The sequence below is a fragment of the Nomascus leucogenys genome, unplaced genomic scaffold, assembly GCF_006542625.1.
Source record: "Nomascus leucogenys isolate Asia unplaced genomic scaffold, Asia_NLE_v1 001258F_44999_qpd_obj, whole genome shotgun sequence".
NCBI classification, from domain to species: Eukaryota; Metazoa; Chordata; class Mammalia; order Primates; family Hylobatidae; genus Nomascus; species Nomascus leucogenys.
The window spans coordinates 18,300-45,228 of NW_022096422.1; the positions used below are offsets into that span (position 1 = coordinate 18,300).

Genomic DNA, 26,929 nt, shown 5'->3' on the forward strand with positions numbered 1-26,929 from the left:
GGCTTACAAGAAGATCTGGAGAAAACCTAGTGGTCTCTAACACGTTGTCAGCAGCCTACACCCTGGCTTGGCTGGGTGTGCCATGCCCTTGGTTCCAGGGAGGCTGACCTGGGACAGTTAAACCCATAGCTCCTCTCCCTACAGTTCCAGAGAGGTGGATCGCATGGTCTCCCTGCCCATCGGAGGCCTCAGCTACGTTCAGGGTGCACAAAAAAGCATCTTAACAGCAAGACTGTGGGCCAGTGCCTGGAAACCACAGCACAGAGGGTCCCAGAACGAGAGGCCTTGGTCGTCCTCCATGAAGACGTCAGGTTGACATTTGCCCAACTCAAGGAGGAGGTGGTCCTGACCTGGAAACCTCAAAGTGAGCAAGTACTAGCTCCCAAGTTGCCCTAGCTGGGCAGAACCAGGAGCATGGACACCTGGCTATGGGGCAATGTGCTAGGGCTGCCAGAGAACCCCAAAGGATGGCAGGAGAAGGAGACAGGACTGAGGCACAAGGGGTCTAACGCCTCCTGTATCAGCAGCTCCTGGGGCACTTGTTAACTATGCAGGCTCCAAGGCAGACCCACTGAGGCTGGGAATCTGCCTGTCCCTTTGTCCCCAGTGACTGTGATGAGAACTCCTGGGCTAAGGGCTGAGGGTGGGAGTCTTGGGCCCCTTCCTGTTTGCCCCCTCTCACCCCTTGTGCCCCATCTTTTACACTAGGTGGACAAAGCTGCTTCTGGCCTCCTGAGCATTGGCCTCTGCAAAGGTGACCGGCTGGGCATGTGGGGACCTAACTCCTATGCATGGGTGCTCATGCAGTTAGCCACCGCCCAGGCGGGCATCATTCTGGTGAGGAGGGGCTTGCTTGGCACAGCTTGGTGTGCCTGGGGGGGAATATCATTCAAGGGGAGCCCTGGGGGCCCTCAGCCCCAGGATCAAACCAGTGCCTGGTTGGTTTCAAACCAGGTAGTGCTTTCTCCTGAGGTCCACCAAGGAGGCCTCCGGGAGTTAGGGCGGTGTAGAGTGCTGCCTCTATGCCTCCTGGGGGCGGAGGGGCAGCAGGAGGGACAGGGTCTGCCTAGAATACTGATATGCCCTTGCTGCTTCCACCAGGTGTCTGTGAACCCAGCCTACCAGGCTATGGAACTGGAGTATGTCCTCAAGAAGGTACAGCTCATTTGTCGGGGAGGCGCCTGGCTGGGGCCTGGCACAGGGGGCTGCACAGACTATGCTTGTCAGAGTCTGACGGTGTGAGCTAGGGCATGCATGGGCGGGTGACATGCAGAGTGTCCTTCCTTAGGCCATGTGTGGTTGGAAGGTGGCCCCAACTCCATGGAGAGGGTGGTTGGTCAGACACAAACCTGGCGTGAGTGTTCGGGGACGGGGGCATGTGTGTGTCAGGGCAGAGGAGTATGTGTGTCAATTCTCATATGTGATGCATATGTGTCTCAGGGTGTGGTGTGTGTGTCTTGGGGCTGGTACATGTGTGCATTTGTCTTGGAGTGTGGTGCCTGTGAGTGTGCTGGAGGTGTGTGTGTCAGAGGCGGGTGCATCTGTATGAGAGCAGCTGATTAGTGAGGACTCCCCCAGAGCTCTAGTCTGGGGCTCCCCGCTGACTGCAGGTGGGGACTCCCCTTCCACAGGTGGGCTGCAAGGCCCTTGTGTTCCCCAAGCAATTCAAGACCCAGCAATACTACAACATCCTGAAGCAGATCTGTCCAGAAGTGGAGAATGCCCAGCCAGGGGCCTTGAAGAGTCAGAGGTGGGTGTGTCCCAGGTTAGTGGGTGGTGCATCATTCAGCATCCCTGATTCCTTCACTTCCTACCCACCCTGCCCCTCCCTCAGCCTCTGTCTCTCACCATCATCCCCACCCCCAGGCTCCCAGATCTGACCACAGTCATCTCGGTGGATGCCCCTTTGCCGGGGACCCTGCTCCTGGATGAAGTGGTGGTGGCTGGCAGCACACAGCAGCATCTGGACCAGCTCCAGTACAACCAGCAGTTCCTGTCCTGCCATGACCCCATCAACATCCAGTTCACCTCGGTAGGGCAGAGGTCTGCAGGCCCCAAGCCCAGGTGGACACATGCCCCCTGCCCCTGTGACACTTCCACAGGAATGGGGAGACAGCAGAGGAGAGCATGCATTCTTTACTGAGACTGGCCTTCAGCTGTCCTCTCTGCCCTGGAAAATATCAGCACCTGGTGTCCTTGTCGCATTTCCTCCCCTAGCCCCCTGCCCTCTCCACTCCAGCCCTCTTGTTCCAAGTGCAGTGGCAGATTCACTGAACCAATACAGGTTAGAACTGCTACAGGCTGCCCCTCATTTAGCTGATGAGGAATCAGAAAGCCAGAGAGAGAATTTGCCCAAGCCAGCTTGTGGGTGGCAGAGTTCTCTGGGCCATGTAAGTGGCATGAGAACGGAGACCTTATCTTCTGCATTGCTGGACCCTGACACCTGGCATCATGGTAGACCTTTTGCAAATATACCGAACAGATGGATCTGGGGCAACAATCCCTGTCTCCTGATTCCCGGTCCAGTGCTCTTCAAGGCAGTGGCCCAGGGTGGGAAGGAGATGAGAAGGAGGCCAAGCCATGCCCTGTTTGCCTTGTCAGGGGACAACAGGCAGCCCCAAGGGGGCCACCCTCTCCCACTACAACATTGTCAACAACTCCAGCATGTTAGGAGAGCGCCTGAAACTGCATGAGAAGGTGAGGCAGCACTAGGCCCAGGGTAAGGCTGCAGGAGGGGTGGCTCAGGCAGGGGTGGGGGGCTGGCTGGGCTCCCCTTGCCAGCTAGAGGAACTGGCTTCTGGCTCCAAGACAGACCCAGCCTCCTGTCTCCATCACCAGACACCAGAGCAGTTGCGGATGATCCTGCCCAGCCCCCTGTACCATTGCCTGGGTTCCGTGGGAGGCACAATGATGTGTCTGATGTATGGTGCCACCCTCATCCTGGCCTCTCCTGTCTTCAATGGCAAGAAGGCACTGGAGGCCATCAGCAGAGAGAGGTGGGCACTGGTGGACAGGCTACTTGTGGGCTGATAAAACCCTCTTGTTCCTCACTCCTGGGCCCTGACACCTTTCCAAGCTGCCTCCTCCCTCCAGCCAGGAAACTGAGGATGGGGACAGTGGAGGACACCCAGAGAGGACCAGTTCCTGCCTCAGGAGCTTCTCCTGCCTGTTTCCTTTGCTGCAGTTTCATGGTGGGCTGGGTGAGAAGAGGGAGTTCCCTTCCACTTCCAAGCCTAATTTCGAGACCTCCTCCTATACAGAGGCTCCTTCCTGTATGGTACCCCCACGATGTTCGTGGACATTCTGAACCAGCCAGACTTCTCCAGTTATGACATCTCGACCATGTGTGGAGGTGGGGTGGGGCCAAGGGCAGCCAGGCTTGGGGAGGGGGCTGCTTCCCCCACAGGAATGGCCCGGGTGAGTTAGCTATGCTCCCAGTCTTTTATTTAGGGGGCAAGAAGGACACTGTAAAAATTGTGGGTGGGAGGGAGGGAGATCCCTAGTGTCCCTGGACACTAGCCCAGGGACAGCTGCCAGATGTAGGAAAGGCTTGGGGTCAGGGGAGAAAAAGGAATGTTCCTCCCTTGAATGAGCTGTAGGTGAAAGGACTCCACTGGGCCTGGACAAGTGGGGAGCTGTGTCAGCCCTCTCTCTGATTCAGGTGTCATTGCTGGGTCCCCTGCACCTCCAGAGTTGATCCGAGCCATCATCAACAAGATAAATATGAAGGACCTGGTGGTGAGTGGTGACCGGGGCCCGGGCTGTGGGCAGGCCAGGCCTGGGATGACAACAGATGACAGACATGGGGATGAGCCCAGGCCAGATGTTCAAAGGAAACCCTCTCAGCCAGCCCTCCTTCCAGAAAGCAGATGTGAGAAAAGATAGTCTGACCTCATCAGCACCTGGTGGGTGAAGGAGATAGGGGAGTAATATAATACATACATACATTTATATTTATAGAAATCTCAGGAAGAAATTGCAGCATGGGAAGATGGGCAGCAAAGCACCGATGTCCTGCTAGAACGTCCTGGCAGGTGGGGGCTGGCAGAGTTGGGGCATGGGCTTTAAAACCCTTTCTGGAAGCAAGGGGTGGGGATTGTTTTCCACGTGGCAGGGAAAGAGGAACAGGAAGGATGATCCTGCGAGGGTGGCCATCCTGATGACCAACCTGTTGTGGTTCTGATTGACTTGTGGGGGGGGCATCTCAGCAACAGCTTCTCCGAGAGGAGCTGGAGGGTGGGCAAGGCATGAAGGCTGGGGAGGGGCTCAGCCTTCCTTCTCCCCAGGACACTGCTGGGTGGAGCTGGGTTGGTAGTGGAGTGCCGAGGGCCCCTGCCAGGACGTGTCTAGGTGTAGGCAGCTCTGTGCATCAGCAGAGGCTGTGGGGAGAAGGTAGGGGTGGAGGTGGAAGGTCAGGGTCTCTCCGGTGGAAGGCAGAGGCCAGTCACCAGGACTGGCTGGGTCAGAACTGCAAGAAGGCAAGGATCGATGTCAGTACTCCAACAACCCAGATGATGCTTGGAGAAAATGGTGGAAGTCCTGGGCAGGACCTTTTCCTCCCTTCGAAAGGGGACCCAGTCCTCCCCTCCTCTCTCTGTAAAAATGGAGGGTCTGCCTGACCCTCCAGGGGCAGGGGGTATCCTGGAAGATACCAGCTCACTTGCTGGAATCACCAAAGAGGGACATAGGGACCTGTTACCCAGCCCCCACCTGTTTAATGGCGGCCAGCTTTCTTGGACCTCTTGGTGGGGAACTTGCAGCTGGGAAAGCGTCGTGTCACGGATGTGCTGGCCCTTGAACTTGGCAGGTGAGGCACAGGTGGCATCTGGGCGGGAGGCCTTGGCTTCCAGCCACCTGGAGAGACAGAAACTTGCTGGGGCTGGGGAAGAAGGTGGGAGTGCTGCAGGGAAGGGCAGTGAACTATGGGGCCAGGATTGACTTGGCCACAGGATAGTCTGAAGCTCATCTTCATTTTACAAACGGGGAAACTGAGGCTCCCAGGGTCCCATGCTTATTAGGTAGCAGATCTAGGATGCATGTCCAACATGTCTAGTGCAGGGCTAATGTGCCTCTATCACATGAGGGTGGGCTCTGGGAGCGACATGGGGGTGTTCTTACCGCCGAAGGCCCTGGAGCTGGCAGGTACACTTCCAGGGGTTGTTGGTAAGGGTCTCCAGGCTGTCGAAGGGGAAGTTGGAGGGCAGCTGGTTCAGGCGGTTGTTCTCCAAATGGACGTGTTTCAGCGTGGTTACACCCAGGAAGGCACCATCTGAGAACTGGGGAGCAAAGTGGTCACGAGTGAATGAGTAAGCGCCCGAGTGCCAGAGGGGCAGGGTCCTTCCCTGAACCTGAGCCATAGCACTTTCCCAGTTTCAAAGCAGTGTGACCAAGTGGTCTCAGATAATCCAATCTACACAACCCCCTTTGAGACAGATGGTGTTATTTTCTTTTTTTTGAGGCGGAGTCTCTCTCTGTTGCCAGGCTGGAGCGCAGTGGTGCGATCTCGGCTCACTGCAAGCTCCGCCTTCCGGGTTCACCCCATTCTCCAACCTCAGCCTCCTGAGTAGCTGGGACTACAGGTGCCCGCCACCATGCCGGCTAATTTTTTTGTATTTTTTTAGTAGAGTCGGGGTTTCACCGTGTTAGCCAGGATGTCTCGATCTCCTGACCTCGAGCCCGCCCCAGCCTCCCAAAGTGCTGGGATTACAGGCGTGAGCCACCACACCCGGCCAGGTGGTGTTATTTTCAATATGCAAATGGGGAAATGGAAAAAGCACAGTCCTTTGCCCTGGGTCACAGCAGTGGGTAAACAGTAGCCACAGGACCATACCTCTTCCCCTGGCACCACAATCCCTGCACAAACACTGGACTATAGGGCTGCCAGAGTTTGGCCCCAGCAACCCAAAGTGGTACACAGTGAACTTGTTCTGTGCTTGGTGGAGTGGGCAGTGGGCCCAGGCTCCCCACAGTCCCAGGGTCCCAGGACTTTCCCCGCCTATCCCGCTCCCCACTGCCAGCCAGACGCTATTGTGAAGCCCGGGGGTCTTTGCCAGGTTGGACGGCCCAGAGGAAATGTCTATGGGCCCACACCGCCCAGGCGCCCTCCGTCTCCCCCCCAAAACAGCCCTGATTCTCTGCTCTGCTGCCCACTGAAAGACATCTGGACTGATGGGGCACAGGAGACTCCAACTCAGCTGGGGAGGGAGGGCGAGAAGGGAGGCTTGAGCAGGTCCTTCCCCGCAAGGTGGCTGCTGCCAAGTGAGATTCTGCCCATCTGCACGCCCGCACCCTTCCTGTGGCCACATTGAGGTGTGAGGTCTCCAGTAACCAGACCTCCTCCTTGACAGACCGGGGATGAGCCAGGCCAGATGTTCAAGGAGACCCTCTCAGCCAGCCCTCCTTCCAGAAAGCAGATGTGAGAAAAGATAGTCTGACCTCATCAGCACCTGGTGGGTGAAGGAGATAGGGGAGTAAGTATAATACATACATACATTTATATTTATAGAAATCTCAGGAAGAAATTGCAGCATGGGAAGATGGGCAGAAAGCACCGATGTCCTGCTAGAACGTCCTGGCAGGTGGGGGCTGGCAGAGTTGGGGCATGGGCTTTAAAACCCTTTCTGGAAGCAAGGGGTGGGGATTGTTTCCACGTGGCAGGGAAAGAGGAACAGGAAGGATGATCCTGCGAGGGTGGCCATCCTGATGACCAACCTGTTGTGGTTCTGATTGACTTGTGGGGGGGCATCTCAGCAACAGCTTCTCGAGAGGAGCTGGAGGGTGGGCAAGGCATGAAGGCTGGGGAGGGGCTCAGCCTTCCTTCTCCCCAGGACACTGCTGGGTGGAGCTGGGTTGGTAGTGGAGTGCCCGAGGGCCCCTGCCAGGACGTGTCTAGGTGTAGGCAGCTCTGTGCATCAGCAGAGGCTGTGGGAGAAGGTAGGGGTGGAGGTGGGAAGGTCAGTGGTCTCTCCGGTGGAAGGCAGAGGCCAGTCACCAGGACTGGCTGGGTCAGAACTTGCAAGAAGGCAAGGATCGATGTCAGTACTCCAACAACCCAGATGATGCTTGGAGAAAATGGTGGAAGTCCTGGGCAGGACCTTTTCCTCCCTTCGAAAGGGGACCCAGTCCTCCCCTCCTCTCTCTGTAAAAATGGAGGGTCTGCCTGACCCTCCAGGGGCAGGGGGTATCCTGGAAGATACCAGCTCACTTGCTGGAATCACCAAAGAGGACATAGGGGACCTGTTTACCCAGCCCCCACCTGTTTAATGGCGGCCAGCTTTCTTGGACCTCTTGGTGGGGAACTTGCAGCTGTGGAAAGCGTCTGTGTCACGGATGTGCTGGCCCTTGAACTTGGCAGGTGAGCACAGGTGGCATCTGGGCGGGAGGCCTTGGCTTCCAGCCACCTGGAGAGACAGAAACTTGCTGGGGCTGGGGAAAAGGTGGGAGTGCTGCAGGGAAGGGCAGTGAACTATGGGCCAGGATTGACTTGGCCACAGGATAGTCTGAAGCTCATCTTCATTTTACAAACGGGGAAACTGAGGCTCCCAGGGTCCCATGCTTATTAGGTAGCAGATCTAGGATGCATGTCCAACATGTCTTAGTGCAGGGCTAATGTGCCTCTATCACATGAGGGTGGGCTCTGGGAGCGACATGGGGGTGTTCTTACCGCCGAAGGCCCTGGAGCTGGCAGGTACACTTCCAGGGGTTGTTGGTAAGGGTCTCCAGGCTGTCGAAGGGGAAGTTGGAGGGCAGCTGGTTCAGGCGGTTGTTCTCCAAATGGACGTGTTTCAGCGTGGTTACACCCAGGAAGGCACCATCTGAGAACTGGGGAGCAAAGTGGTCACGAGTGAATGAGTAAGCGCCCGAGTGCCAGAGGGGCAGGGTCCTTCCCTGAACCTGAGCCATAGCACTTTCCCAGTTTTCAAAGCAGTGTGACCAAGTGGTCTCAGATAATCCAATCTACACAACCCCCTTTGAGACAGATGGTGTTATTTTCTTTTTTTTGAGGCGGAGTCTCTCTCTGTTGCCCAGGCTGGAGCGCAGTGGTGCGATCTCGGCTCACTGCAAGCTCCGCCTTCCGGGTTCACCCCATTCTCCAACCTCAGCCTCCTGAGTAGCTGGGACTACAGGTGCCCGCCACCATGCCCGGCTAATTTTTTTGTATTTTTTTAGTAGAGTCGGGGTTTCACCGTGTTAGCCAGGATGGTCTCGATCTCCTGACCTCGAGCCCGCCCCAGCCTCCCAAAGTGCTGGGATTACAGGCGTGAGCCACCACACCCGGCCAGGTGGTGTTATTTTCAATATGCAAATGGGGAAATGGAAAAAGCACAGTCCTTTGCCCTGGGTCACAGCAGTGGGTAAACAGTAGCCACAGGACCATACCTCTTCCCCTGGCACCACAATCCCTGCACAAACACTGGGACTATAGGGCTGCCAGAGTTTGGCCCCAGCAACCCAAAGTGGTACACAGTGAACTTGTTCTGTGCTTGGTGGAGTGGGCAGTGGGCCCAGGCTCCCCACAGTCCCAGGGTCCCAGGACTTTCCCCAGCTCTATCCTCACTGCTCCCGCACTGCCAGCCAGACGCTATTTGTGAAGCCACCTTGGTGGAGTCTTTGGCCAGGTTGGACGGCTCCAGAGGAAATGTTCTATTGGTGCCCACACCTTTGCCCAGGCGCCACAATTCCTGTCTGGCCTCCCCTGCCCCAAAACAGCCCCTGATTCTCTGCTCTGCTGCCCACTGAAAGACCACTCTGGCACTGATGGGGCCACAGGAGACTCCAACTTCAGCTGGGGAGAGGCAGGGCTGAAGAAGGGCAGGCTTGAGCAGGCTCCTTCCACCCAGACAAAGGTTGGCTGCTGCCCAAGTGAGATTCTGCCCACATCTGCACGCCCGCACCCTTTCCTGTGGCCCACATTGAGGTGTGAAGGTCTCCAGTAACCAGACTCTCCTCTACCTTGACAGACACGGGGATGAGCCCAGGCCAGATGTTCAAAGGAGACCCTCTCAGCCAGCCCTCCTTCCAGAAAGCAGATGTGAGAAAAGATAGTCTGACCTCATCAGCACCTGGTGGGTGAAGGAGATAGGGGAGTAAGTATAATACATACATACATTTATATTTATAGAAATCTCAGGAAGAAATTGCAGCATGGGAAGATGGGCAGGAAAGCACCGATGTCCTGCTAGAACGTCCTGGCAGGTGGGGGCTGGCAGAGTTGGGGCATGGGCTTTAAAACCCTTTCTGGAAGCAAGGGGTGGGGATTGTTTCCACGTGGCAGGGAAAGAGGAACAGGAAGGATGATCCTGCGAGGGTGGCCATCCTGATGACCAACCTGTTGTGGTTCTGATTGACTTGTGGGGGGGGCATCTCAGCAACAGCTTCTCCGAGAGGAGCTGGAGGGTGGGCAAGGCATGAAGGCTGGGGAGGGGCTCAGCCTTCCTTCTCCCCAGGACACTGCTGGGTGGAGCTGGGTTGGTAGTGGAGTGCCCGAGGGCCCCTGCCAGGACGTGTCTAGGTGTAGGCAGCTCTGTGCATCAGCAGAGGCTGTGGGGAGAAGGTAGGGGTGGAGGTGGGAAGGTCAGTGGTCTCTCCGGTGGAAGGCAGAGGCCAGTCACCAGGACTGGCTGGGTCAGAACTTGCAAGAAGGCAAGGATCGATGTCAGTACTCCAACAACCCAGATGATGCTTGGAGAAAATGGTGGAAGTCCTGGGCAGGACCTTTTCCTCCCTTCGAAAGGGGACCCAGTCCTCCCCTCCTCTCTCTGTAAAAATGGAGGGTCTGCCTGACCCTCCAGGGGCAGGGGGTATCCTGGAAGATACCAGCTCACTTGCTGGAATCACCAAAGAGGGACATAGGGGACCTGTTTACCCAGCCCCCACCTGTTTAATGGCGGCCAGCTTTCTTGGACCTCTTGGTGGGGAACTTGCAGCTGTGGAAAGCGTCTGTGTCACGGATGTGCTGGCCCTTGAACTTGGCAGGTGAGGCACAGGTGGCATCTGGGCGGGAGGCCTTGGCTTCCAGCCACCTGGAGAGACAGAAACTTGCTGGGGCTGGGGAAGAAGGTGGGAGTGCTGCAGGGAAGGGCAGTGAACTATGGGGCCAGGATTGACTTGGCCACAGGATAGTCTGAAGCTCATCTTCATTTTACAAACGGGGAAACTGAGGCTCCCAGGGTCCCATGCTTATTAGGTAGCAGATCTAGGATGCATGTCCAACATGTCTTAGTGCAGGGCTAATGTGCCTCTATCACATGAGGGTGGGCTCTGGGAGCGACATGGGGGTGTTCTTACCGCCGAAGGCCCTGGAGCTGGCAGGTACACTTCCAGGGTTGTTGGTAAGGGTCTCCAGGCTGTCGAAGGGGAAGTTGGAGGGCAGCTGGTTCAGGCGGTTGTTCTCCAAATGGACGTGTTTCAGCGTGGTTACACCCAGGAAGGCACCATCTGAGAACTGGGGAGCAAAGTGGTCACGAGTGAATGAGTAAGCGCCCGAGTGCCAGAGGGGCAGGGTCCTTCCCTGAACCTGAGCCATAGCACTTTCCCAGTTTTCAAAGCAGTGTGACCAAGTGGTCTCAGATAATCCAATCTACACAACCCCTTTGAGACAGATGGTGTTATTTTCTTTTTTTTGAGGCGGAGTCTCTCTCTGTTGCCCAGGCTGGAGCGCAGTGGTGCGATCTCGCTCACTGCAAGCTCCGCCTTCCGGGTTCACCCCATTCTCCAACCTCAGCCTCCTGAGTAGCTGGGACTACAGGTGCCCGCCACCATGCCCGGCTAATTTTTTGTATTTTTTTAGTAGAGTCGGGGTTTCACCGTGTTAGCCAGGATGTCTCGATCTCCTGACCTCGAGCCGCCCCAGCCTCCCAAAGTGCTGGGATTACAGGCGTGAGCCACCACACCCGGCCAGGTGGTGTTATTTTCAATATGCAAATGGGGAAATGGAAAAAGCACAGTCCTTTGCCCTGGGTCACAGCAGTGGGTAAACAGTAGCCACAGGACCATACCTCTTCCCCTGGCACCACAATCCCTGCACAAACACTGGGACTATAGGGCTGCCAGAGTTTGGCCCCAGCAACCCAAAGTGGTACACAGTGAACTTGTTCTGTGCTTGGTGGAGTGGGCAGTGGGCCCAGGCTCCCCACAGTCCCAGGGTCCCAGGACTTTCCCCAGCTCTATCCTCACTGCTCCCGCACTGCCAGCCAGACGCTATTTGTGAAGCCACCTTGGTGGAGTCTTGGCCAGGTTGGACGGCTCCAGAGAAATGTTCTATTGGTGCCCACACCTTTGCCCAGGCGCCACAATTCCTGTCTGGCCTCCCCTGCCCCAAAACAGCCCCTGATTCTCTGCTCTGCTGCCCACTGAAGACCACTCTGGCACTGATGGGCCACAGAGACTCCACTTCAGCTGGGGAGAGCAGGGCTGAAGAAGGGCAGGCTTGAGCAGGCTCCTTCCACCCAGACAAAGGTTGGCTGCTGCCCAAGTGAGATTCTGCCCACATCTGCACGCCCGCACCCTTTCCTGTGGCCCACATTGAGGTGTGAAGGTCTCCAGTAACCAGACTCTCCTCTACCTTGACAGACACGGGGATGAGCCCAGGCCAGATGTTCAAAGGAGACCCTCTCAGCCAGCCCTCCTTCCAGAAAGCAGATGTGAGAAAAGATAGTCTGACCTCATCAGCACCTGGTGGGTGAAGGAGATAGGGGAGTAAGTATAATACATACATACATTTATATTTATAGAAATCTCAGGAAGAAATTGCAGCATGGGAAGATGGGCAGGAAAGCACCGATGTCCTGCTAGAACGTCCTGGCAGGTGGGGGCTGGCAGAGTTGGGGCATGGGCTTTAAAACCCTTTCTGGAAGCAAGGGGTGGGGATTGTTTCCACGTGGCAGGGAAAGAGGAACAGGAAGGATGATCCTGCGAGGGTGGCCATCCTGATGACCAACCTGTTGTGGTTCTGATTGACTTGTGGGGGGGCATCTCAGCAACAGCTTCTCCGAGAGGAGCTGGAGGGTGGGCAAGGCATGAAGGCTGGGGAGGGGCTCAGCCTTCCTTCTCCCCAGGACACTGCTGGGTGGAGCTGGGTTGGTAGTGGAGTGCCCGAGGGCCCCTGCCAGGACGTGTCTAGGTGTAGGCAGCTCTGTGCATCAGCAGAGGCTGTGGGGAGAAGGTAGGGGTGGAGGTGGAAGGTCAGTGGTCTCTCCGGTGGAAGGCAGAGGCCAGTCACCAGGACTGGCTGGGTCAGAACTGCAAGAAGGCAAGGATCGATGTCAGTACTCCAACAACCCAGATGATGCTTGGAGAAAATGGTGGAAGTCCTGGCAGGACCTTTTCCTCCCTTCGAAAGGGGACCCAGTCCTCCCCTCCTCTCTCTGTAAAAATGGAGGGTCTGCCTGACCCGCCAGGGGCAGGGGGTATCCTGGAAGATACCAGCTCACTTGCTGGAATCACCAAAGAGGGACATAGGGGACCTGTTTACCCAGCCCCCACCTGTTTAATGGCGGCCAGCTTTCTTGGACCTCTTGGTGGGGAACTTGCAGCTGTGGAAAGCGTCTGTGTCACGGATGTGCTGGCCCTTGAACTTGGCAGGTGAGGCACAGGTGGCATCTGGGCGGGAGGCCTTGGCTTCCAGCCACCTGGAGAGACAGAAACTTGCTGGGGCTGGGGAAGAAGGTGGGAGTGCTGCGGGGAAGGGCAGTGAACTATGGGGCCAGGATTGACTTGGCCACAGGATAGTCTGAAGCTCATCTTCGTTTTACAAACGGGGAAACTGGCTCCCAGGGTCCCATGCTTATTAGGTAGCAGATCTAGGATGCATGTCCAACATGTCTTAGTGCAGGGCTAATGTGCCTCTATCACATGAGGGTGGGCTCTGGGAGCGACATGGGGGTGTTCTTACCGCCGAAGGCCCTGGAGCTGGCAGGTACACTTCCAGGGGTTGTTGGTAAGGGTCTCCAGGCTGTCGAAGGGGAAGTTGGAGGGCAGCTGGTTCAGGCGGTTGTTCTCCAAATGGACGTGTTTCAGCGTGGTTACACCCAGGAAGGCACCATCTGAGAACTGGGGAGCAAAGTGGTCACGAGTGAATGAGTAAGCGCCCGAGTGCCAGAGGGGCAGGGTCCTTCCCTGAACCTGAGCCATAGCACTTTCCCAGTTTTCAAAGCAGTGTGACCAAGTGGCCTCAGATAATCCAATCTACACAACCCCCTTTGAGACAGATGGTGTTATTTTCTTTTTTTTGAGCGGAGTCTCTCTCTGTTGCCCAGGCTGGAGCGCAGTGGTGCGATCTCGGCTCACTGCAAGCTCCGCCTTCCGGGTTCACCCCATTCTCCAACCTCAGCCTCCTGAGTAGCTGGACTACAGGTGCCCGCCACCATGCCTGGCTAATTTTTTTGTATTTTTTTAGTAGAGTCGGGGTTTCACCGTGTTAGCCAGGATGTCTCATCTCCTGACCTCGAGCCGCCCAGCCTCCCAAAGTGCTGGGATTACAGGCGTGAGCCACCACCCGGCCAGGTGGTGTATTTCAATATGCAAAGGGAAAAAAGCCAGTCCTTTGCCCTGGGTCACAGCAGTGGTAAACAGAGCCACAGGACCATACCTCTTCCCCTGGCACCACAATCCCTGCACAAACACTGGGACTATAGGGCTGCCAGAGTTTGGCCCCAGCAACCCAAATGGTACACAGTGAACTTGTCTGTGCTTGGTGAGTGGGCAGTGGGCCCAGGCTCCCCACAGTCCCAGGGTCCCAGGACTTTCCCCAGCTCTGTCCTCACTGCTCCCCCACTGCCAGCCAGACGCTATTTGTGAAGCCACCTTGGTGGAGCTTTGGCCAGGTTGGACGGCTCCAGAGGAAATGTTCTATTGGTGCCCACACCTTTGCCCAGGCGCCACAATTCCTGTCTGGCCTCCCCTGCCCCAAACCAGCCCCTGATTCGCTGCTCTGCTGCCCACTGAAAGACCGCTCTGGCACTGGTGGGCCACAGGAGACTCCAACTTCAACTGCGGAGAGGCAGGGCTGAAGAAGGGCAGGCTTGAGCAGGCTCCTTCCACCCAGACAAAGGTTGGCTGCTGCCCAAGTGAGATTCTGCCCACATCTGCACGCCCGCACCCTTTCCTGTGGCCCACATTGAGGTGTGAAGGTCTCCAGTAACCAGACTCTCCTCTACCTTGTTGGCCCCCACCCAAACCTCCTGGCTGAAGCCCCTGTACCAGGGTGATTTTTCCAGTCCCAGAGAAGGGATTCTGCTCTGATCCAAGGTAGCCCCAACCTGGCCAGACACTGGGCACCCCAGGGGAGAAAGGAATGAGTGAGGATGCAGACAGAAGATGGGTCTAAGTGACAGGGGAGGGCAAAGGGCAGTTAGACAGTGAGTCATGCCAGTCTTCTCTGTGGAGAGACACCTGGGGTCTTGTGCCAAGGATTGACAATAGTGGTCTTGCCTTTGCCCCTTCATGGAGCCCATGGGCATGATGCTTGCATCCTGGGGGAGCCCTTGGTCCCATGCCTACTGAGCTGCAATGGACTTGAGAATGCAGTGAATTGTGTCTGTGTGGATTGGGCAGGGCCATCCACCGGGGCCTCTATGGGGCATGGAGAATGTCTTCCTCAGGCATTTGCTTCCCCTCACTCCCCAGTCCCCCACTCCCCCTTAGCACACATGCACAGCCCCCACCAGGAACAGGGTCTCTTTGTGGGCCTGATCTGCCCAGCTCCTCTGGAAGCCTCCTCAATAAACAAACCTTCCTTTATGGGGTGGTAGGTTTACTGGAGACGGGAAAAACAGCAGAGGAGTGGTGGAAGGCCCAACAGGAAGAGGTGGCTGCTGCTCACAGCTGGGGGTTTGGGAGCACTGGAGACGGTCCTAGGGGGCCATTTGTGGGGCCAGGGCAGCCCCACTCCTTTTATATGTAAGAATCCTAGGAGGGCAGTGGCGGAGACTGGCAGCAGACAGGGATGAGGGTAAGGATGTGACAAGCTGAGGAAGGGAGGTGGCAGAGCTGCTCACTTTGGAGATAGCCAGAGGGACAGGGAACCTGGGGACAGGGGATGGTGCCAGCTGTGGCCCTGGCTCCTGGGGCCTCCAGGAAGTGAAGAAGGAAGCAGGGCAGAGCCCACAGCCAGGAGCTCACCTTCTCCAGGTTGGTGTTGTCCAGCCAGAGGGTCTCCAGGTATCTGCCAAAGGACTGGAAGGCATTGTCCGGGATGCTTTTCAGGGGGTTGTGGGACAGCTTCAGCTCCTCCACCACCCGTAGCTTGCTCAGGGCAGCCGAGGGGTAGCTGGACAGCTGGTTCCTGTCCACGTGGAATTTGGCGAGGTTCTCCACGTCGTCCAGGGCCCCGGGCTGCAGGGAGCTCAGCGCGTTTTCCGACAGGTACAGCCAGCGCAGGTCCTTGGCTCCCTGGAAGGCGCCTGCGCGCAGCTCACGGATCTTGTTGTTGTTGAGCTGCAAGATGAAGAGGTTGACCAGCGGGGACAGCAACCCCCGGGGCAGCTCAGTGACCTTGTTGTGGTCCAGGTAGAGGTAGGTCAGCTCGGTCAGGTCGTCGAAGGCGCCTGCGCGCAGCACGCGGATGTCGTTATGGGACAGGTACAGGTAGATAAGCTGCTTGAGGCCGCGGAAGGCACCGGCGGCCACCTCGCGGATCTGGCAGTGCTGCAGGTGCAACGACACGAGGTTCGGCATGGCTCGAAACGAATTGGCAGCCAGCACCGGGAAGTTGTTGCGCTGTAGGTTGAGCAGCTTGGTCTTCTCTGACACCTTGGGGATCTTCTGCAGCCCCACCTTGTCGCAGATGACGTGCTGCAGGTCGCCGTGGCAGTGGCAGTTCTGGGGGCAGGCGGCCAGCGCCGGCAGCAGACCAGCCAGGAGGCCGAGGCCGAGCAAGAGCATTGGGCGGACCATGGCTGGGACGCCTGGGGCCGGGGCTGGGGGCAGCAGCGGCGGCGGGGCGCGGTCAGCGGCGAGTCCTGGGCGCTCGGGTCTGCCGCCCTCTTTATACGGTGGCCCTGACCGCAGCCGGCAGACGAGCCAGCTCCTACGTGGAGCATCGAGGCTACTGGGCTTAACTCGCTCGCGCCCAGAGATGCGCCCCCGCCCTCCACGGGGAGGGGGGCGGGGCCCGTCCCCCAGCCGGCGACCGTGCATGAGGGGGTGGGACCGTGGCCCCCGAGCTCCAGCTCCAGCCCTCTGCTCTCCTATGCTGATCCTCTGCCTACCGCCTTTCCCGGGGCTTTTCTGGGAAGGGGGAATGGTTATGTCTGGAGCCCCGAGTTTACATCGGAGAGAGGGAGGCGTTCCCTGAACTTATTTGTTTGCTCGAGTTTGAGCCTCCACGCCGCGCCATCCACACACGCTCGGCCGGGTGCCCCGGATGCGAGGCGGGAGGAAGCGGGGCCGGACAGCCGGACGCGTCTCTCTGCGGTGGGCCAACTGGCGGCGCTTTAATGGGGCGCTTGTGCGGCGCCGGCCGAGCGTGAGAGCCGCCCCGACGTCGGGCTCCCACTTCGGACTCGACGCGCCGAAGCTGGCCCTGGGGAGACCCGAGCTCCTTCCCCACCCTGGGGCGCGCCCCCACCCCTCTCTCCCAACCCCGCTTGCCTTTCTGTCCCCGGCGCCCCCATCCCCTTTTTCCACCGCTGAAGGCTAAGCAGAAAAGTGGGAAGTGGGGGAGAGTGGCCCACAGGAATGGCAAACACACCTGGAAACCACAGGCCACAAGCACAGTCGCACCATCCCCCCTCCTTCATCGCCCCGAAATATCTCCATCCCTCATCCCCAACCCTAGTGGTCAGGACCCGCCCCTGAGGGGTCTCAGGGTGGCGGCTGAGTGGCGCCGAGGTGTACTTGGCAGAGGCCACATTCGGGCAGTGGCCCCAGGACTGTGAGGACGGGTGCGGGAGTGGGTGGGGCAGGTCGAGGGACCAGCCCTGGACGGCTCTGGCTGCCAGACCCTAAGTTCTGTGGGCAGTCCCGCCCCAGCCCGCCAGATTTCTGTGTGCCCACTTGCCAGCCATGATGTCCGGATTCCTGTGGAAAGGGGAGGGTGAGCAGGCAGGGTCACAGCTCTGGCCTCAGGGTGAGCTCCAAGCTGCCTGGCACAGGATATTGTCTGTGATGAGGGGTGGAAGGAGAAACCAGAACCCACATTGAACCAAACCCCAGCCGTGCCAGAGCCAGAGCAGCTGATAGGGGGGAAGCTTGGTGCAGGGAGGAGGATGGTTGAGACCTGGTGTCCGTTGATTAAAGGGGACCTAGGATATGGGGTAACTAGCCTCTCTTCCCTTACCCAGTACCCTCATGTTGTGGCCTGGTTTCCAGGGCCTGCCCTTTTCCCAAACCTCTCTGCCCTTGCCTCTAGGATAGGGAGTCATACTTGCCTAGACCATTCCTGATGGTATTTAGGCTTCTCCAAGGCTGGCTTCTGGTTTTTCTGTTGCTCAGGCTTTCCAACCACTGGAAATGGGGGAAGTGGTGGGGGGGGTACCACTGGTTTTTAAAATCACTTCTTAGGCTGATTTTTATGTTGATGGAAATAAATTCACGGGAAACTCTGCAGAGCTTGGGGAACGCCTGCCCCAAGGCCAGGCACTTGTTCAGGGTTTGCAGAATGCAGGGGTGGGGTTGTGTCTGTGCCACTCCTAGCTGGGCCAAGGCAGGCTGGCTTTCTCATCAAGTTTATGGGGCCTTCAGCTTGGAAGGGAGGAGCAGGGGATGTGGCCTGAAATCAGGAAGGTGGGGTTAAGGCAGCCAGGGGATGGGGGGAGAAGTGTGGGGTGTTGGTAATACCGGAGCCACAGGCATAGACAGGTGGCTGCTCCAGGGAAACAGGGCACTGAGAGGGCTCCAGCTGGAAGAGAATGGTGTCCCTGCTCTCAATTTTCTTTCAGATCTGGGGCCCTGCAGAGATCTAGTCTGCTCACTCCCAGCACCTCTGCTCCTGACCCCAGGCCCCTACCAATGATGTCTCTGTTTCCACCATTCGGCTGCCCTCCACTTTCCCTTTTCTTTTATGAATTCCTTCCCATTTCCTCAGATAGCTCACCCGATCCCTCTGCACGTGCTGAGAGCCCTCTTCAAACACCCTTTCTGGACCCTCTAGGTTGCTTATGGAACCACAGAGAACAGTCCGTGACATTCGCGAACTTCCCTGAGGACACTGTGGAGCAGAAGGCAGAAAGTGTGGGCAGAGTTATGCCTCACACGGAGGTAAGCCCCTGACCAAGACTCCAAAGTCCCACCTCCCATCACCCAACTGGGGTGCACCCAGCTGGGACATCTGTTGCTTTCAGTGAGAGAGTCAAATGGCTCACTCAGGATGCCTAGAGCCCCCCAGCAGCAGGGGCATGCTAGGCCTGGCCCGGAGTGTTCTCTGTGGGCTAAGCATGAAAGGGGAAGAGCTGGAACAGTGGCTGTGAGCGGCTGCCAGCTGAACTTCTCCACGGCCTCCCTTCCTGTCTGAGGTGTGTTTTTGCCAAGCCCACTGTCTGTTTCAGGGCAGCCAGGGTAGCCTCAAAGAGGAGCCAGAGCACAGAGAGTTTTCCTACACAGCTTCTTTTCCACCAGTGGTCCTCGCCTCTCGCTTTAGCAGAGTTCCTCTTCTTGCTTGGCGTAAACGCTTCATTTCCCAAGCAGCCTATCCCTTTGGGGGGTCCCTTTGCCCCTCAAAGGTTGCCCCAGGGTGCATCTCAATCTCAAATGCCTAGCCATGCCTCCTTTCCTGCTCCAACACTGGGGCTGTGCCAGCTGGCTCCTGATTTCCCTGCACCCTTCTGCTCCCGCCCCTGGGGGAACGCTGTCCCTGTGCAAAGGCAGTGCTTCCCCTGGGGCTGACCACTGTCCTGGTGTGACTCTGCCCTGCCCTCCCGCCAGAGCAGCCATGTACCCAGGGATTGAGTAGGGATGTGAGCCCCCTCCCGTGTGTGCTACAGCTGCACTACCACTCTCACTAGGATGCCCACCTGGAAGGGAAACAGAGGCGGGCATCACTCACCCCATTTCACGGACACAGACACTGAGGCACACAGAGGCTCAGCTTTCCTTGGCACGGTGGCCATGGCTCTTTTCTCTACCAGGCTTTCAGACTCTGCCTCTCCTATTCACAAGATGTTGCCATGCCACCCTCTTTGGCTTATTTGCTGCTTAATGGGAAGTAAGAGGCGACTCCCTTCTCCTCTGCATGGTTGATAATTCTTCAGCTGGCTCTGCAGTCCACAAACCTCTTTGTTTGCAGCAGCTGCCTGCCCGCTCTGTTTCCTCAGCACTCCCAGCCTGGGACTCAGCTCTTCTTTCATGCCCAGCTCAGGTCTCTGACTGGCTTTGGGTCGACTCTAGCCTTTGTCTCCCTTCTCTGGATGGGGATAAGCAGAGCCAGGGGGCCTCATTCCAGGCGGTTGGGTTGGGGGGTTGGGGGCAGGCAAAGCTCTCTCCATTTCCAAGGACCACCTATCCTGAAGCAAGAGGATAGGAAGCCCCAACCTGAGGCCATCCTGTCCCAGGCCCGGATCATGAACATGGAGGCGGGAACGCTGGCAGAGCTGAACACACCCGGGGAGCTGTGCATCCGAGGGTACTGCGTCATGCTGGGCTACTGGGGCGAGCCTCAGAAGACAGAGGAAGCAGTGGATCAGGACAAGTGGTATTGGACAGGGTGAGAAGGCAGGGTGGGGTGGAGGCTCTGGCTGCTAGGGGAGGCTGGAGGTCTTGAGGCTTAGCCGGGAACATTAACCTGGCACCGTGAGGATGTGGGTATCAAGATGAACCCTCACATGCTGGAGTCTTAATTCCAAAATGTGTACGGTGGGGATGATCATACATAGCACAGAAGAAAGCAACTGGGTCATCACCCTACACCAGCAGCTGCAAAATCTGAGTCCAGATTCAGTTGCTCATTTGTTAGCTCAGCAAATTCTTATTAGAATTCCTTATGTGCTAGCACCGTTCTTGCCGCTGGAGGTCCAGAGGAAAGTAAGATGAGAAGGATCTTGCTTTTTGGAGGAAGACAGATGATGCCCAACATCGATAAATAACACCAAGAAAATAGGCCAGGCGCAGTGGCTCACACCTGTAATCTCAGCACTTTGGGAGGCCGAGGCGGGTGGATCACCTGAGGTCAGAAGTTTGAGACCAGCCTGGCCAACACAGTGAAACCCCACCTCTACTAAAAATACAAAAATTAGCCGGACATGGTGGTGGCATGTGCCTGTAGTCCCAGCTACTCTGGATGCTGAGGCAGGAGAATCGCTTTAACCCAGGAGATGGAGGTTGCAGTGAACCGAGATTGCGCCACTGCACTCCAGCCTGGGTGACAGAGCAAGACTCCATCTCAAAAACAAACAAATAAACGAACAAAAAAAACCACCAAGAAAATGAAATAGGGTTATAGGAGAGAAAGTGGCTGTGGTGGGGAGGGGAGCTTCCCTTAGGCTGAGTGGACAGAGAAGATGTCTGGAGATATTTGAGCTGAGACCTGGAAAGAAGCCAGTCATGAAAAGCATGTGTACAGATGAGAGAGAGAGAATATGTTCTAGGTATTGGTTGGTTTTGCCTGCCTCCCCTCCCCTTACTAGACTATTAATTCCAGAGACTGTGTCTTGCTCCTGCTATGTCTCCCAGAGTCTAGAGCAGTGGAAGACACACAGTAGCTGGTCAATAAATGTTTCACGAGTGAGCAGGCAAGTGAGTGAACAAGGCAGAGATGACAGGTTGCCCCTGGGCTTTCCTTACAGAGATGTCGCCACAATGAACGAGCAGGGCTTCTGCAAGATCGTGGGCCGCTCTAAGGATATGATCATCCGGGGTGTGAGAACATCTACCCCGCAGAGCTCGAGGACTTCTTTCACACGCACCCGAAGGTGCAGGAAGTGCAGGTGAGGCGCCTGGCTCAGGTGAGCCCCCAGAAACAAGAAACACACATGAACACGGTGATGTCTGATATTTTTCTGTGGCCCTGGAAGGTGGTGGGAGTGAAGGACGATCGGATGGGGGAAGAGATTTGTGCCTTCATTCGGCTGAAGGATGGGGAGGAGACCACAGTGGAGGAGATCAAAGCTTTCTGCAAAGGGAAGGTGGGAGCCTCCACCCAACCGAGCTGATGCTGCTCGGTTCTTTGCTCACCCACTCCTCTGCCAACCAGCCTGGGGTGGGGATTGCTCTGCCCTTGACGAAGCTGACTCCCAGCCAGGCCAGCCCCTGGTCCCCTTCCCATACCCCTGTGAGCTTGCCCAGCCTCACGCCTTACCTCCCTCCCTCTGGTCTGCAGATCTCTCACTTCAAGATTCCGAGGTACATCGTGTTCGTCACAAACTACCCCCTCACCATTTCAGGAAAGGTGTGTAAGGTGGAGGAGACTGGGAGGGCAGCCTGGGCTCTGGGCCCCACAGGGCCCACCTCTGTTTCCTCCAGCAATGGGTGTGGAGAGGCTGGCAGTAGGGTGACCGGGTCACCTAATCCTGGTTTGCCTGGGGACTTTCCCTGTTTTGGCACTAAGAGCCTGAGAAACCCCTTATTCTTGGGTGAACCAAGACAGCTGGTCACCCTAACTCCTTTTTCTTTCCTCTAGATCCAGAAATTCAAACTTCAAGAGCAGATGGAACGACATCTAAATCTGTGAATAAAGCGGAGGAAGGGTCCGCCCAGGCCCTCCTCCTGTCCATCCACCACATTCCCCTGTCTGTCCTTGTGATTTGGCATAAAGAGCTTCTGTTTTTTTTGGCCTCTTGCTGGTGGGCTCTCTTGGCAGCTACTACGGGATGGAGAAGGGAAGACACTGAGGGAAACTAGCACTTTCAGACCTCCTATTCCTTGTCATTGAGAGTGCAGAACACCTTGATGTGGATTATATACTTAATTTAACCCTCACCCTTGGTATCCCTTTGAGATACCAACCAATTTTTGTTGTTGTTGTTGTTTGAGATGGAGTCTTGCCCTGTCACCCAGGCTGGAGTGTAGTGGTGCAATCTCAGTTCACTGCAACCTCTGCCTCCCAGATTCAAGTGACTCTCCTGCCTCACCCTCCCAAGTAGCTGGGATTGCTTGTACCCACCACCACACCCAACTAATTTTTGTATTTTCAGTAGAGGCGAGGTTTCACCATGTTGGCCAGGCTGGTCCTCAAACTCCTGACCTCAAGCAATCCGCCTGCCTCAGCCTACCAAAGTGCTGGGATTACAGGCATGAACCACTGTGCCTGGCCCCAATTTTTTATTTTTAAGCTACTCTAATTTAATTCTTTTTCACATTGTTGCCAGATTAGTCTAGCAAAAAGTATTCTTTTTTTATATATATAACAGCTTGATTGAGATGTAATTCACATACTCTCCAGTTCACTCCCCCTCCCCCATTTTCTAGAGACAGGATCTCATTCTGTCACCCATGCTGGAGTGCAGTGACATGCTGGAGTGCAGTGACATGACAGGATCTCATTCTGTCACCCATGCTGGAGTGCAGTGACAGTGCAGTGCTAGAGTGCAGTGACTCACTGCAGCAACATGATCATAGCTCACTGCAGCCTCGAACTCCTGGGCTCAAGCAGTCCTCCCACCTCAGCCTCCTGAGCAGCTGGGACTGTCGGAATGTGCTACCATGTCTTAACTAATTTTTAAATGTAGAGATAGGATCTTGCTATGTTGCTTAGGCTGGTCTAGAACTCATGAGCTCAAGCAATCCTCCTGCCTCAGTCTCTCAAAGTGCTGGGACAATCCACCATTTAAAGTATAGAATTCAGTGGTCTTTAGTATATTCACAAATATGTGTAACTATCACCACAGTCAATTTTAAATATTGTCATCACCTAAGAAAGAAACCCCATACTCTTTAACTATTATCTGCCAGCCCCCAGCCCCCTTCCTCCCCAACCAACCTCATTTTTATTTTTTATTTGTTTTGATTGGTGAACCTGGGGCATCCCTAGTAGGCAGGGCCAGATAAAGCAGGTTGTACCTTGACCCAAGAAATAAAAACAGCTGGGTTCCAAAAGGCACATAGGTTCCCAGTTCACATGAGTGGAAACTTGCCTGCCCCTTACCTCCAGCGTGCCCCCTTACCTCCCAGCATGCCTGCCCCCTTACCTCCCAGCATGCCTGCCCAAGGCAGCAGCAGCCTCCTCTTGACTTTTAAGAAATGAACATATGTTTAAGGTATTTTCAGTACCAGGCTCTACGCTAGGTACTTTCACATTATTTTCTCTCCAAATCTTCCCAACAATCCTTTCAAGTAGCCATTGGTCCCACTTCATGAATGACCCAACAGAAACTCAGGGAGGTTCTGTATCTTGCTCAAGGTCACACAGCTGGATCAGAACCCAGCTGACTGTTAGGCAGGTTCACTGCACACTGGTTACCAACTTGTCAGAGTCCAGTGAGGCAAACACCCACAAGTTACATAACGCTGAGTCCAGCGAGGCAAACACAAGTGACATGCAACGTGTTTATTACCTATAGGTAGGCACTAAGGGACAACAGAAGGCTGGGATTCATTTGGAGCTGGACCCCTAAGGCTCAGGAAAGCTGCTGAGGCAGATGGGGATGGACTGCTGTCTGCGCATGCCCGACTTTTTTTTTTGTTGGTTTGTTTGTTTTGAGATGGAGTCTCGCTCTTTCACCCGGGCTGGAGTGCAGTGGTGTGAACCCCGGGATTCAAGCAATTTTCCTGCCTCAGCCTCCCTGGTAGCTGGGATTACAGGTGTGCACTACCGTGTCCAGCTATTTTTTTTTTTTTTTTTTAGTAGAAACAGAGTTTCGCCATGTTGGCCAGGCTGGTCTTGAACTTCCGACCTCAGGTGATCCACCTGCCTCAGCCTCCCAAAGTGTTGTGATAACAGGTGTGAGCCACCACGCCCAGCCAGCCGGACTCGTACTGAAGCTGAGGGGCCTCAGAAACCAGCCCACCCTGTTTTGTTTTTTTTTTTTTTTGAGACGGAGTCTTGCTCTGTCGCCCAGGCTGGAGTGCAGTGGCTCGGTCTCGGCTCACTGCAAGCTCCGCCTCCCGGGTTCATGCCATTCTCCTGCCTCAGCTCTCCGAGTAGCTGGGACTACAGGCGCCGCCACCACGCCGGCTAATTTTTTGTATTTTTAGTAGAGACGGGGTTTCACGTGGTCTTGATCTCCTGACCTCGTGATCCGCCCACCTCGGCCTCCCAAAGTGCTGGGATTACAGGCGTGAGCCACCGCGCCCGGCCCCACCCTGTTTTTTGTTTGTTTGATACAGTCTCACTCTGTCTCCCAGGCTGGAGTGCAGTGGCACCATCTGGGCTCACTGCAACTTCCGCCTCTCAGGTTCAAGCAATTCTCCTGCCTCAGCCTCCCGGGTAGCTGGGACTACAGGCACGCACCACCACACCTGGCTAGTTTTTTGTATTTTTAGTAAAGATAGGGTTTCACCGTGTTAGCCAGGATGGTCTCAATCTCCTGACCTTGTGATCCGCCCGCATCGGCCTCCCAAAGTGCTAGGATTACAGGAGTGAGCCACTGCGCTCGGCTTCTGCCCTGGGTTTTATACCCTGGGGCCATGTGACATGTTGGGCTGAAGTGCTGAAGGACATCCTTTTTCTAGAGGTACTGGAACAGAGCATGGCTGTGCTGGCTAGTCCTTCCTTCCCTCAGGATGTTGCATTCTCTGCACACTCTACAGTTTTATTTATTTATTTATTGAGACAGAGTCTTCCTCCATCACCCAGGCTGGAGTGCAGTGCACTGTCTCAGCTCACTGCAACCTCTGCCTCGCAGGTTCGAGGGATTCTCCCTGCTCAGCCTCCCATGTAGCTGGGATTACAGGTGCCCACCACCACGCCTGGATAATTTTTTTATTTTTGGTAGAGATGGGGTTTCAGCACGTTGGCTAGGCTGGTCTTGAACTTCTGATCTCAAGTGATCTGCCCGCCTCGGCCTCCCAAAGTGCTGGGATTACAGGCGTCTACAGTTATTCTTGAGAACTACAAGCAAGAAAGGAGGGGAGAACCAGGTCAGTTCAAGGCCACTGGGAGAACTGTCCTGCACCGCCTGCCTCTGAAGCCCATGATGTTTCTGCTTTGTGGGACAGTTGTTCAGATGCCTGCTTCCCCAGGCCTTCCCCTGCGCCTTCCCCCTCTCTCCTGCACACACCATCTGACTGTCCTCCCAGCACGTACACCTGCAGATGCTTGGGTTGGCCTGACCAAAACAGCCTACTCTCCCGGCCAAGCCAATTGCCCTGGGATTTTCTGCTCCTCCAAGATCCCGTGCATAGCCCTGGTGGTGGCTCATGCCTGTAATCCTTAGTTATTCTGGATGCTGAGGCAGGAGGATCGCTTGAGGCCGAAGAGTTCAAGACCTCCCCTCTCCCAAATAGTTGTAAATGAAATTAAAAGAAAGATCCAGCCCAAGTGTCTCTTCTGCCCTACTGACTCCCACACTCTTACAACAGATGACCTCACCTCACAGCACTGAGGCACACGGCTCCGGTGTCCAGCAGGCACGGAATTAATACGTCTTGCCTGTCCTGGCCGGTTGGCTTGCCTCTCTCCTGTCAGAATGCAACCTGGCTTTATGCACCTAGATGTCCCCAGCGCCCAGTTCTGAGCCAAGCACATCAAATGTCAAGGAATTGACTGAACGATCTAAGAGCTCCTCGCCCGGGCACAAGGTGCCAAAAGGCAGGCAGCCCGCCCCGCGGCCTGGGGAAAGAACCGACAGGCGGCCGCGGTGAGCGCCCGGGCGCCCGGCAGGTGGCGCCGCAGCCCCGGGCCCGGGCCCTCTCGTTGCGCGGTCACGCAGCCCCTCTTCCTTCCACCGGCTGCGCACGCACAGTGATCCCTGCGCGCGTCTCCTGTTGGGGTCCGTGCCCTGCGCTGCGGTGGGCGCCATGGCGTTCCCCGGAGCCCGGGCCCGCGTCTGGGCGGCAGCAGGCAGAGCGGCCCAGAGGAGCCGCCGCGTGGAGAACGCAGGAGAGTCCCCGAGTCCTGAGCCTGCGGGCCGGCTTGCGGCGCTTTACGTACACGTGAGTAGGGGCGGGGCGGAGCCCACGGTGTGTGCCGCAGCCGTGGCTGTGCCGTGGGCGCGTCCAAAACCCAGGTGGCGTTTGTCACTCTGTGAACCCACCTGCCGTTTTCCGTGCCCCCGTTACGAGTCTGGGATGGGACCTTGTGCCTTGGCAGGGAAATGACTTGGTCCAGAAACCTGAAGTCTCTCCTACTCACCGGCTCAGTGACTCTGACCAAATGGTTCAAATTTCATAACAATTTTCCTCTTAGCAAGAAAAAAAATTTTTAAGAGCGGTGTTCTGATTCGGTAGCTGGGAAAATGGCCCATAAGAAAATTGTATGAAACTTACATGATCCCAGAAAGAGTTTGGGTTGAGTTCCTTCCTGACGTCTGCTGGTTGGAAGAGGCAGCGTAAACAAAGGAGTGAGCCTCAGTTTTCTCACATTGAAGGATGTAATCACCCAGTGCGACCTGCCTTGGAGTTGTGTGGCTTAGATGTCCTAGCTACTGTGGAAGGACCTCGGATAGTGGGGGGTGGGTTGGGGATGTGTGCGACTGAACCCTGGAAGTGGCCAGGGCAGCTCTCACCCGCACGTGCACTCATTGCCCCCAGGGCCTTACTGCGAGAAGTGCTTGCAGTTACTGCAACTTCAACAAGTACACCCTCGCCACATGGAGGAGGCTGCCCATGCAGAAGTGTCTGGTGACCGAAGCGCAGACCTGCTGCGGCTCAGCGGGGTGCAATGGTGGGGTAGTGGGGGCTGTAGCAGCGTTTTGGGAAATATTTGGAGGAGTGGTGAGGATAGGTGCAGGCAACCCAGAGGGCTCCCCCAGGTCTCATTTCTCCATCCTCTTTCCCAGGGTGGAGTCTGTGTTCTTCGGTTGGGGGACCCCCAGTCTAGCCAGTCCCCACACGTTGGCTGCTGTCCTGGAGCTGTGGCACAGACAGCCCACCTGCCTGCAGACTCGGAAGTCACATTGGA

The 26,929-nt window shown here is 56.3% G+C and overlaps 2 protein-coding genes and 1 pseudogene across 2 annotated transcripts; 2 read left to right on the plus strand and 1 right to left on the minus strand.

The window, feature by feature from the left end:
- Window positions 1–320: 320 nt before the first annotated feature.
- Window positions 321–21,601, plus strand: LOC115833922 (medium-chain acyl-CoA ligase ACSF2, mitochondrial-like). Its single transcript, XM_030808742.1, is given in 16 exon segments — window positions 321–339; window positions 1,102–1,155; window positions 1,632–1,750; window positions 1,867–2,032; window positions 2,602–2,697; window positions 2,839–2,996; window positions 3,261–3,352; window positions 3,662–3,738; window positions 18,092–18,119; window positions 18,122–18,198; window positions 19,488–19,639; window positions 20,718–20,788; window positions 20,791–20,858; window positions 20,946–21,056; window positions 21,251–21,319; window positions 21,551–21,601. Coding segments are annotated over 15 exon segments (1,362 nt in total). The 5' UTR covers window positions 321–339; window positions 1,102–1,128.
- Window positions 12,488–15,894, minus strand: LOC100579593 (chondroadherin). Its single transcript, XM_030808741.1, has 3 exons — window positions 15,121–15,894; window positions 12,893–13,050; window positions 12,488–12,629 (listed from the first exon to the last, which is right to left on the minus strand). Exons 1-3 carry the CDS (start codon window positions 15,892–15,894, stop codon window positions 12,488–12,490), a joined length of 1,074 nt encoding a protein of 357 aa, XP_030664601.1.
- A 4,226-nt stretch (window positions 21,602–25,827) lies between the features above and the next one.
- Window positions 25,828–26,921, plus strand: LOC115833923 (annotated as a pseudogene).
- Window positions 26,922–26,929: the final 8 nt, after the last annotated feature.

Excerpts from the sequence above, each read along its gene's own strand:
- LOC100579593 (XM_030808741.1), bottom strand. The coding sequence starts at position 15,894 with ATGGTCCGCCCAATGCTCTTGCTCGGCCTCGGCCTCCTGGCTGGTCTG. Across the intron at positions 13,051-15,120 it reads ACAACACCAACCTGGAGAAG|TTCTCAGATGGTGCCTTCCT; the intron begins GTGAGCTCCTGG and ends TTTGCTCCCCAG. Across the intron at positions 12,630-12,892 it reads CAGCTCCAGGGCCTTCGGCG|GTGGCTGGAAGCCAAGGCCT; the intron begins GTAAGAACACCC and ends CTGTCTCTCCAG.